The sequence below is a fragment of the Schistocerca serialis genome, chromosome 1 (genome assembly GCF_023864345.2).
Source record: "Schistocerca serialis cubense isolate TAMUIC-IGC-003099 chromosome 1, iqSchSeri2.2, whole genome shotgun sequence".
Classification (NCBI taxonomy): Eukaryota; Metazoa; Arthropoda; class Insecta; order Orthoptera; family Acrididae; genus Schistocerca; species Schistocerca serialis.
This window is the reverse complement of record NC_064638.1, coordinates 712,132,702-712,145,460: the sequence shown is the minus strand read 5'-3', so window position 1 is coordinate 712,145,460 and position 12,759 is coordinate 712,132,702. Positions and strand designations below refer to the sequence as shown.

General features: G+C 36.7%; 1 protein-coding gene across 2 annotated transcripts in view; it reads right to left on the bottom strand.

Moving 5' to 3' along the window:
• The window catches only part of LOC126458091 (choline transporter-like protein 4), a 254,992-nt gene that overhangs the window by 73,131 nt on the left and 169,102 nt on the right, over window positions 1-12,759 (bottom strand). For both annotated transcript variants that reach the window (XM_050094914.1, XM_050094922.1), the window contains exon 7: window positions 12,003-12,204. In XM_050094914.1, the coding sequence (XP_049950871.1) occupies window positions 12,003-12,204 (202 nt within the window). The remainder of the gene's footprint in view (window positions 1-12,002; window positions 12,205-12,759) is intronic.

Sequence of the window (12,759 nt, the reverse complement as noted above, 5' to 3'; positions counted from 1 at the left end):
ATCTCATGTCTGGGCATTAATGGACCTTTGCCTAAGTCTAAGAATGGATTTTGTTATGTTTTTGTGGTGGTTGATGTATTATTGAAGTTCATAAAGCTGTTTCCTCTTAAGAAAGCTACCAGTAAGCCAATCATATCTAAGTTTGAAAACACATATTTTCATCAGGTGGGTATTCCTAAATCAATTTTATCTGCAATGGTTCTAGTTTACATCACAAGCTTGGAAAGATTTTGTTAATGACACAAAAATAAGGCCTATTCTATCCTCAGTGTACCAGCCATCAAGTAACCCTGCAGAAAGATATATGAGAGAAATTGGAGACTGTTTAGAACATATTGCAGTAAGAATCATATCAGTTGGATAGATTATGTCAGTGATTTTGAGAATATTATGAACAGCTTACAACATTTGTCAACAGGTTTTTCACCATATGAAATCATGTTCAATCGCAGACCAGGTAACTTTATTTCTGAGAATGTTGAATTTTCTCCAAGTAAAATTCTGTCACTGCAAGAGAGGGAAGAGAGTGTCAGAGAGATGATGAAAAAGCAGGGGGTAGGAGAAAGCAGAGACATGATGGTAAAGGCAGATATCGTAAATTTGATGTAGGAGATCTTGTATTGATGAAAGCCAAATAAAAATCTAAAGTGTTGACATCTGAGATAAAGAAATTTTTCGATATTTATGTAGGACTCCTGTATTCCAAATATAAGGAGGTTTTTGGATTATGCAATATCACTGAACTGAAAGCTTATACACATGATCCATAAGTGTCTATCTTTTTTTCTCTTTCCTTTTCTTTTTCCATTGTCAGGAATGTAGTATGTAAGAACATGTGATTTCTAAAGTTTGTCTTGTATATTAACTGAGTTTAAATTTATAACACAGTACATTTGCAGATTCTTATGACTATATAATTATATTTATTTGTCAGGAATGTAGTATGCAAGATAATGTGATTTCTGAAGTTCTGTCTTATCTATTGACTGAGTTTAAATCTATGATACACTATGTTTGGAGGTTCATACAACTATGTAAATATTTTGTAATAGGTCTGTGCTTTATCACCTTACTAGTTCATTTTTTCATTGCATTTAGCTCTGTTTATTAAAGTTTCATAAGTGAACACTTTTTAATTCTATATGACATAAATCCAATAGAGTTGCTTTTGCAATATAAATAGGGAGAGCATGTGGTGTGTGATGTGAGGAAGATTTTGAACAGCATATTTAGTACACAAAACAATGTTTCAGGATTTGATGTGAATGCTAGATAGGGAGTTAGCTATCCATTAGACCGTGTGATGAGAAAACTAGTGAGGAAACTGAAAGATGTGTATGGATGCACTTCCCACACTCCTGTATGGCTGTACCCTGCTGGTCCAATCTACTGCAAGAGATCATAGGTGCTGGGTAATGTACTCAAGCCTCTGTCAACTACATCAAGTGTTGTGACTGAAATTTGTACATTGTTAGCCAAGAAATTATCCTATATGAAGAATTCAAGGAACTATTTGCTTAGATAAACTGTTACTGGCATGGACAAAGTTAGGTCACATAAATGTATGTTTTTCAAGTAGTGGGGTTAACATCCCAATACATTATAAATTTTTTTAATCAATTGTAAATGAATCTTCTAGGCCTCTATGTACATAGATTAGTTTGTAGGAGCAATTAGCAAATAGTGTGGAAGACATTTACTTATGTAGACAGTACAAGAAGATGTATACATGTCTGATTTCATATGTTGATTATGCTCCTTAAGTTACTTGATTATGTCATGATTCAAAGTAATTTATTACTCTGATTACCTGTATTTATCCTGAGTGTTGTAATATAGTATCTGATTGGAACTTGAGTTGTAGGCAAACTCATGCTTAACTCTGTTTTGGGTGCCCCTGGTCATCGTGACTGTGTGCGTGTACTCAAAGACAGCGTGCAACTATTGATTGAGACTAGATACCTCCTATAATTACTCTTCACATATGATTGAACTTATTGATATGATTATGAACTTTATTCATTTTGTTGTGTCGAAACATTTTTGCTGGTCTGTACCTGGTGTGGTTTGTACTCATGGCTCTATACCCACATCGTAAGCTTAGGCCCTAATATTTTTTTCATTATTTTGTCTTTTCATGAGTCAGCACTTCCTTAGATACTCTGGTTTACGTGTCTGATTAATTTTGTGCTATATTCCTACTCATGATTGAGTACATTCTTCTGGACTGTACCCATCGTTGTGAGTTTTTCGAGTCCGGCTCACTCATCATACACTTAGGTTTTACATTTTTTCTCTTCTCTTTTGAAGATTTCAACGGTGTGACTTTATAGATGTGAACCTGCAATTTGTAATTCTAGTAATATACATTGCTTCTGCACTTTGATAGTTTAGCATTGTAATGTTGTAATTTTGACTTTGTATCAATTGTCTTGTGACAGAATATTCCACAGATCTGAAAATCTGAATGCCATGCCCTGATATATGTAGAAATTATGATTTGTATAGTAGACAATTTTCTTATGCTTTATGTAATATGTTTTGTATCAGATACTTGTATACCCTACAGCTGTATTATATCTTTTAGTATCATTTTGTACACTGTTTGGCAAAACTTATAGTCTGTCACAAAATATTGTAAACACAATGTTTTCAAATTTTGTGAGGGGGATACTGTAAATTGACACCCTCCTCTAGTGTTACTTTCCCCCAACAGAAGTAGTCGATACCAGAAATATTTTTGACTTTTTAAAAAGGTGTCTCAGCTGTTTTCCTAAAAAAAAAATAAAAATCATATGATTTTGTACACAATGTGTTATAATTCAAGTTATAATCCATAAAAAGGAGTTACTCTACTTTTGTTGTTACAATCAGTATGTACTAGCTCTGTATATACAGTTAAAATTATTATTTTTTGAATTTACGAAATATTTGCCACACTTGAAATTTATATGATTAATTATGCATTTTAGTATTGTTTATTATGTTTACTTCTGGATTCATTTATATAATAATAAAAATTAATAGAAATTAATGTGTCAAAAAAAGTGTAAACCTTTTGGAATATTGTTAATAACACAGAGTGAGGTAGTAGCAGGCATACCTTGGTGTGATGGGACATGTTTTTGTAATTTGGAATAAAAATGTAATTTTGGCTTAGTTAATGTGACAATTTAAAAGACAGTGTTATAAAGAAAAATGTGAGAGAATAAAATATTTGTGAAAACAAAAAATACAGTGCACACAATTCTTCAGGATTAATTAGGTCAATTGGAACCACGAGATACTAAAATTTGAAAATTTTAGCTTCAAGAATCAGCCCCTAGACATGGAGAGCTGGAGCTAACTATGAGAAAAGAAGATAAGTAAAAAGTTTATTGTAAATCTTACTCCTCTCAAAGCTTATTAAAAGTGTACCATGAAGACAGTCACAATCAACAAATGATGTGGGGGAGGGGTAGATTACAACTGTTACCATTTGTTGCGAGAGTAAAATGGTGTCAAAGGGAAAGAGCTGGTAATATCCAAGGGAAAAAAATTGGATGTACTGCATCAGATACATAAATGAGAATCACTGAAAAATATTGCTGCTGAAAATGCTGTTGCCAATCTAGTGATATCAGACTGAAAGAATAGCCAATAAGAAATTGAATACCTTGATTTCAAAATGATAACAAAGGACAGTTTAGAGAGTCATAGGACATGCAAAAAAGCAAAAAATCAATTGGTAGATGACACTTCTCATGCTGTCTAGTGTAACGTGGATGAGTATCATTCTGGCTTCTGGCCCAGTAATTCAGGAAACAATGATAAGTTTAAACAAGAAGCTTTATAACAGTGACCCTAATTTCATGATGAGCCAGGGTTGGTTACAAAGATTGAAAGTTTGACAAGGGACACATTAACTAACAGTGACTTCCAGCAGATGCAATAGTAACTGAAATTTTCAAAAAGGAATTCAAAAATATTGTTTCTTTTCACAAGTTGACACCAGATCAACTTTACAATCCTGATAAATCCAGTATTGCTGGCTGTAATGCTCTGTCACATCAGGATGTAGAAGAACTAGTTCGTGGAGACATCAACTTGTAATTTTTACCATTTATTGTTATTGCACTGTTTCTGACACTACACCAAGGAGTTCTGGAAAATATTAAGTGTGTGTATAAGGGAAAGCTATTGAGTAAGTTTGTTGAAGAAGAGAGACAAAAGGTATTATAATACTTTTGAAATATATAAATGTAAGAGGCATTTGATCTGTGTCGGATCGTGTTGCTAAGTCAACAAGCATGAAATTTTGAAAAAATCTATGGCCATCATTTGTGGGTCCACCGACAGTTTTCACACTGAATAAAGAAAGGGGTAACAATGTCAACTCATCAGAGTTTGCTGAGGTATTTGCAAACATACCAAGATGCTTACATATAGATGTTAATTACTTAAACAACTGGCTTTGATATGACAGTGACACTAGTAATGATATTGATTTTTGATGACACTGTCACCATTGGTTCAACTGTAGACAGTGCGTAGTGTTTCGAGAATTTCCTTGTAAAATCTAGAACCACTTGGCCTTCTACCATCTAAAACACACAATATTTTAAATATAAGTGTGAGAGAGCCTATTTACTGTGCATCACCTGTCTGTGTTTGCAGGTTTGAAGTTTATCGTGAGACGACTATTAGATGTGGCGGTCAAACGGCACCAACAAGTGTTTGCCAGTCGCGCCATGGAAGCCTTAGTGAAAGAACAAGGAGTGTTTATGTATTATGTGCTGTTTAATAACTTTGACTATTGTAGTGAAAGAAAAGAAGGACTGTTGAAATATTGTTAATTAATGTTCATATTGGACATGAAGTGGATAACAAGGTTATCAAGCCAACCTTACCTTGTATGTAAATCTACTTTGTTCCTAACATTTGGAGACGTGAAGAGACTTACTTGATAGCATTTTTTTATGTGAAGACTGAGATTAGTAAAACATTTGATGTTCAAATACACATCACTGAGTGATGCCAAAGAAACTTTCCTTTCCCCCCTCCAACATCTGCGTGAAAATAATATGTAGTTTGTGTATTTAGATGATATTAAACACAGGGTGTTCCAAAACTATTCATTCAAATTGACACAGTAGGTAAGAATATCAAAGTTAGATAAGATACATATGGTTTGAAGGTTAACTTGTAATGTTATGGAACATTTTGCTCGTGGTGCGAAATGGGAATGTGTACTGACATTCAAATATCCATAAGTCACATGTCTGGGCACATGACATGTGAATACATCAGGTACCTGACCTCATGGTCATCAACTGTGAATCAATATTGATGTGTGGGTTGGAATTCAAGGTGATAGGTTGATTCCACCTTAACTGATGAAGATATTGGGTCTTATTGGAACATGAGTTGCCGTAACTGCTGCAGGATGTACCTGTGAATGTTGGATAAAGGATGTACTTCCAGCATGATGGAACACCAGCCCATTTCAGCATTGCTATGAGGAATCATCCGAGAGCCACCTGTGGGAATTTACGGACAGGCTGAGATGGCCCTGTGGCCCGGCCACCCAGGTCATCTGAGCTCCCGTGTCTGGACTTCTCCTTCTGGGGGCATACGAAACAGGTGGTGAATGAAACCATTGTGGAAACAGAAGAAGACTTCATTATTAGAATTGCTATTGCCGCTGATGCCCTTGCAGACATGCCAGGAAACTTTGAACAGATACAACAATCAACGATGCGATAATTTACTACATGCATACAGGACAAAAGTTGCACATTCGAGCAGTTCTTGTGAATCCCATTGCTGTAATTAGCATGCATGTCTGTGCACTGATTTATATGAACAGCAGCTATTACAATGCTGCATTGAGAGAATATTGCTGACTGAAAGGTCTGAGGAGAGGCTCGATGTCATTAAATAGTTTAAAGATGATGATGAAATTCCAAAACATAATGAGCATGGTGTGGCACCTGAAAGAGGAAGACACTCTATCCTGGTGGAAGTTACTGATGAGGTTGCTGTTGTTGTAACCGATCATGCAGCATGTGACCCAGGTAATGCTAGTGCTCATGCAGTGTCACAAGATTTGTCAATCCCATGGCCAAACAGTATGGAAAGTATTGCGGTCTATTTTACACTGGTACCAATACAAGATGCAAACACTGCAGCAACTGAAATCTCATAGCTTGCCACAATGTTTTGAATTTGCTCTTTGGTTTCTGGTAAGGATAAAAAATGGAGACGTGTGTCTGGGCAATATTCTACAGATTGATGAGGCACATTTTACACTACAGGGTGCAGTGGATACAGAGAACTGCCAAAATCAGGGTACTGTTAAACTGTTTGTTGTGCATGAAGCACCATTGCGTTCACCACATTGGACTTTGTAGTGTGAATTTACAAGCAACTATATTCTTGGTTCATTCTCCTTTGAAGAAAATACACCCAGAGGGCCTGCGAGGTCTACCATGACATCTGCAGATTATTGAGATCTCATTCCACAGCATGTGATTCCTGCTTTGGAAGAGCACAGTTGTGTGAAAACCACTGTTTTCATGCGTGATAGGGCAACACTTCATGTCGCTTTCCCAGTGAAAGCTCTGCTTGAAGCAAACTTCCATGAACATGTTATTTCCTGAAGTTTTCCAGATGCATAGCCTGCAAGATCACCTGATCTGAGTCCATGTGGCTTTTGGCTCTGGAGAAATCTAAAAGAATGCATTTCTCAGGGACATGTTCGGTCTCTACCCTATACAAAGACCAGTATATGGGAAAATGTTCCTCAGATTTCACCAGAACTGCTGTGAAAAACTGTTGATTTCATTGTTTTGCAGATGCAGCATCTCATCAACTTCTCCAGTGTTGTTATTGAGCAAATTGTGTAATCGGTGGTTGATATTAAAATCAACATTATGTTTTAAGTCTTTTTTGACCTTCACTGCTCACACCCTATTTCTCATCCATTACATAAGGAAATATTTATATATGTCTCTCTTGCATTCACAGTGTCAGATTTGCACCTGGTGGCCAAAAATGGAATTAATGTTTTTTTCCAGCATAAATCAGTTCCACATTAACACATTAGAATATCTAAAAATATTACGCTGTCTAACAATGGTTATAGCCCACACTGGACCTCTGTGAGTAGCCGCACTTTAATTATAATCACCCGGTACATGCACAGAAAGGGAAACAACAATGGTTCCTTCAAAGCAAAAGAGTTTTTCTATAAACAGCATTATATACATAAGATTTGTTGTGACATCATATCTGTATCTTCTGTCAGAAACAAAGCACAGAATATGAAAACTTCACAGGTTTGCTAGATTTGAAGAAATTTATTATTTCTTAGTTGCTTTGAGACACAGGATCATATTGTTGCATATGAAATAAGGAACAGCAGCCTTTTCAATGACAGCTTTTAATTGTATCAAAAGAAAAATTCAGTCAAGAAAATTGTGGGACAGAAAATCTTGCCAGCACCTACCATCAAAAGGCAAAATTCTTAATATTGCTGATGGACACACATAAAATTACAAAGGACTTTGTTTCATGCTGGGCTCTCAGTGACCTGCTTCTTTTTGTCAAGCCTTTCCTAACCTATCCCTCATTACTAACTCTGAAGGGAAATAGTAGTTCCAAAAACTAGGACAGTTTATTGTACATCTATATGGACCAATCAGCAGTACCCATGATTGGAATTTTCATTATGAGGATTAGTACTGGCCAAACATTCAATCACATTATTCTACAATATGTGTTTCAGAAGATAAGATATATTATTGATAAAGTGATGTGATTGATAGAACTCCTTGCAAGTAAGTCACTTTGTTATGCAACAGGAACAATATTTAACATATAGGGTGTTTTTGACAATTAGAAGTGGCCTAATTTAGCAACAGCAAGGAGTTGTATTTCAGTGTGTCTTTACTTCATTCTATAGGATTTGAGAGGAAGGTTTCAGATAGATTATATAATGGTAAGACAGAGATTTAGGAACCAGGTTTTAAATTGTAAGACACTTCCAGGGCCAGATGTGGACTCTGACCACAATCTATTGGTTATGAACTGTAGTTTAAAACTGAAGAAACTGCAAAAAGGTGGGAATTTCAGGAGATGGGAACTGGATAAACTGACAGAACCGGAGGTAGTAGAGAGTTTCACAGAGAGCATCAGGGAACAATTGACAGCAATGGGGGAAAGAAATACAGCAGAAGAAGAATGGTTAGCTTTGAGGGATGAAATAGTGAAAGCAGCAGAGGATCAAGCAGGTAAAAAGACGAGGGCTAGTAGAGATCCGTGGGTAACAGAAGTTACATTGAATTTAATTGATGAAAGGAGAAAATATAAAAATGCAGTAAATGAAGCAGGCAAAAAGGAATACAAATGGCTCAAAATTGAGATTGACAGGAAATGCAAAATGGCTAAGCAGGGATGGCTAGAGGACAAATGTAAGGATGTAGAGACATATCTCACTAGGGGTAAGATAGATACTGCCTACAGGAAAATTAAAGAGACCTTTGGACAAAAGAGAACCATTTGTTCTAAGCAAAGAAGCGAAAGCAGAAAGGTGGAAGAAGTATATAGAGGATCTATACAAGGGCGATGTACTTGAGGACAATATCATGGAAATGGAAGAGGATGTAGATGAAGATGAAATGGGAGATATGATACTGCATGAAGAGTTTGACAGAGCACTGAAAGACCTAAGTCAAAGCAAGGCCCTGGGAGTAGACAACACTCCATTAGAACTACTGACGGCCTTGGGAGAGCAAGCCCTGACAAAATTCTACTGTCTGGTGAGCAAGATGTATGAGACATGCGAAATACCTTCAGACTCCGAGAAGAATATAATAATTCCAATCCCAAAGAAAGCAGGTGTTGACATATGTGAAAATTACTGAACTATCAGTTTAATAAGTCATGGCTGCAAAATACTAACGCTAATTCTTTACAGACAAAAGGAAAAACTGGTAGAAGCCTACCTTGGGGAAGATCAGTCTGGATTCCGTAGAAATTCTGGACCAAGTGAGGCAATACTGACCCTATGACTTATCTTAGGAGATAGATTAAGGAAAGGCAAACCTATGTTTCTAGCATTTGTAGACTTAGAGAAAGCTTTTGACAATGTTGACTGGAATACTCCTTTTCAAACTGTGAAGATGGCAGGGGTAAAATACAGGGAGCAAAAGGCTATTTACAATTTGCACAGAAACTAGATGGCAGTTATAAGAGTTGAGGGGCATGAAAGGGAAGTAGTGGTCAGGAAGGGAGTGAGACAGGGTTGTATACTATCCCTGATGTTGTACAATCTGACAATCTGTATATTGAGCAAGCAGTAAAAGAAACAAAAGAAAAATTTGGAGTAGGAATTGAAATCCATGGAGAAGAAATAAAAACATTGAGGTTCGCCAATGACACTGTAATTGTGTCAGAGACAGCAAAGGACCTGGAAGAGCAGCTGAATGGAATAGACAGTGTCATGAAAGGAGGTTCTAATATGAACATCAACAAAAGCAAAATGAGGATAATGGACTGTAGCCGAATTAATTCGGGTGATGCTGAGGGAATTAGATTAGGAAATGAGACACTTAAAGTAGTAGATGAGTTTTGCTATTTGGGGAACATAAGAACTGATGATGGTCGAAGTAGAGAGGATATAAAATGTAGACTGGCAATAGCAAGGAAAGTGTTTGTGAAGAAGAGAAATTTGTTAACATTGAGTATGGGTTTAAGTGTCAGGAAGTCGTTTTTGAAAGTATTTGTATGGAGTGTAGCTATGTATGGAGGTGAAACATGGACACTAAATAGTTTAGACAAGAAGAGAAGAGAAGCTTTTGACATGTGGTGCTACAGAATAATGCTGAAGATTAGATGGGTAGATCACATAACTAATGAGGAGGTATTGAATAGAATTGGGGAGAAGAGAAAGTTGTGGTACAACTTGACTAGAAGAAGGGATCGGTTGGTAGGACATGTTCTGAGGCATCAAGGGATCACCAATTTAGTATTGGAGGGCAGTGTGCTGGGTAAAATTTGTAGACAGAGACCAAGAGATGAATACACTAAGCAGATTCAGAAGTATGTAGGTTGTAGTAAGTTCTGGGAGATGAAGAAGCTTGCACAGGATAGAGTAGCATGGAAAGCTGCATCAAACCAGTCTCTGGACTGAAGACCACAACAACAACAACAACATAGGATTACTCTAAACTGATTACTGTAGCAGCATCCTGTTCTTGAACTGCTGAAACAAACAGCCAGTTGGTTATCGTTTCAGGGGATGTTAGAGCACAGTTGTGCTTAGCATTAGGGACATGTGCTCCACAGCATGACATCCTGGAATATGGGATATTTCAGCAGTACTATCTTAATATGTAAGTCACAATTTTCATTTGTGGTATTTTCTTCTACTATTTTCAGGGATATCAGTGTGAAGGGCATGTGTATGGAGGGCTACCCCCTCTCCCCACTGCCCTCCATCTAACCTCCCAACTGCACATAGCTAACCTCTTCAACTCCTCCCTGTGCCCTCGCCAACAGCACTGCACTGTCCACACCCCTACCCTACTATCCCTCCCCCTCCCCAACCCACCCTCCTCTTTCCCCCACCCAGTCACCACTCACATCATACACTGGTGCTGCTGCTCGCAGTGTAGCTACTGTTGCCTGAGACTGCAGCCATGTGAGTGTGAGTTGCGTTTGCGTGAGTGTGTGTATGTCTGTTGTCTGTTTTTGAAGAAGGCCTTATGGGCCGAAAGCTTTGTGACATATTTTTTGCTGTGCCTATCTGCGACTCAGCATCTCTGCTGTATGGTGAGTAGCAACTTCCCTTTTCATAATATTGTTACATAATCACAATGTTAGTTTACCATTTGTCTGTGATCAAAGAAGCCCCATCACAGCTTGCTGAAATAACATTCAGTTTCAGAATGACAGAGTGCTTGTAGTAGTCTCTGAAGATCACTGCCTTGTTATACTATAGATGTATTCATCTGTACTATATGGAACCAAATGCATCAATTGAAAGGTGAAAATACTTATTAGGCACTACAAATTAGGAAAAATAAGCACGAAAAATGAACAAGGAAAATCCTCCACTTCAGAAAACTGGGTTATTCCAAACTCTGTGAAGTGCAACAAAGCACAACATGTTGTCATCTTTGTTCAAACTTAGGCTGTTAACAGTCCATTGCACTGGGCACTGTGATTATAGGTTTCCCACATTCATCTTGTCGCATATCAGCCTGGGTTACACTTCACCAAAACAACCCAAAAATGTAGCTTTAAAAACCTGTTATTCAACTTTAATTATTCCAGTCAACTTTAAAAAATATAAGCAAAGAAAAGAATGCAATAAATTCACCAACATGACCAGACATGAAGTTTTTTAAGCAAATAGTGTTATTTAAGGCATAAATTCAGTAACCGTGTTTACAGTTTATTAGCCAGTTTCCTCAAATTGAGGAGTATTAATCAATTGAAGTTCTTTTAAGTAATCAAGAGGAACTGCTGAAGTTTTTTGAACTAAAAAATGATGATGTTAGAATCTTACCTCTGTTTGCACAAATTTATGTGTATGCCCTTGTGTGTGTGTAAAAACCCTATACATGACAAAATATAAGGAAGTTTTAGAATATGTGATTTTTATTGTTTTTGTACACAACTGAACTAAAAATTTGTTTCCATGTTACAGTATCTACATTTTGTGTATACTGTGTACCATTATAGAAGTAACCTATCTCTATCACTGTAAAAAACGATCAAAGTATAAATAAATATTATTATTATTGTTGTTGTTATTACTATTGTGAAATGATACACTTGGAATATTACTGAAGTATTAGTAAAATAAAAGTTACTCATTCTCTGCTGAGAGAAATGTGATTTCCTTCAAGTTTTAAATAATATCTTAGAAATTATCTGAATTTTATGTAGTTATATTGTAGTAATACAATTACAGTTGACGGCAAATAGGATAAGAGAAAATGTTTAGAACTTACCGACTTGCTTCTCGGATTAAGCCAACTGCTATATTTATTCTTTTGCGCAAAAACAAAAGAACGAGCAGTACAATCACCAACATAATAGATGACAAAATGAGAAGAACCAACCAAGTGTCTTTGTTTGCAAGGACGGCTGAGGAGCTTTCTTCAGGAGCCTTAGTACGTAACTCATCATACTTTGCATAACAAGCATACACACCTGAACACAAAACGATACATAAGACAATAGAAAAAATTTAATATTTTTATACAGATGCCAGTATTGGTTGTTTGGCGATCAAGCTGTTAACATGTAATAACATTTAAAAGATGTCAACAAACAGGATATACTAGTTCTTAACAGCCAACTTTGGAAAAGGTTTGTCTCAAGTGTAATTTTTGGAGGTTTCAGTTGACAATGGCAATATCCTTTAGGCTCTCCTTCAGAATGGAAACTACAGGCTAACAAATGGATGTTAACGAATAAATTAATAACAGAATGCAAAAATGGAAAAAACAGTACCACAGCAGTACAGCTACACTCACAGTGGGTAATTATAAAAGGCAGCTGTACATACACTCCTGGAAATTGAAATAAGAACACCGTGAATTCATTGTCCCAGGAAGGGGAAACGTTATTGACACATTCCTGGGGTCAGATACATCACATGATCACACTGACAGAACCACAGGCACGTAGACACAGGCAACAGAGCATGCACAATGTCGGCACTAGTACAGTGTATATCCACCTTTCGCAGCAATGCAGGCTGCT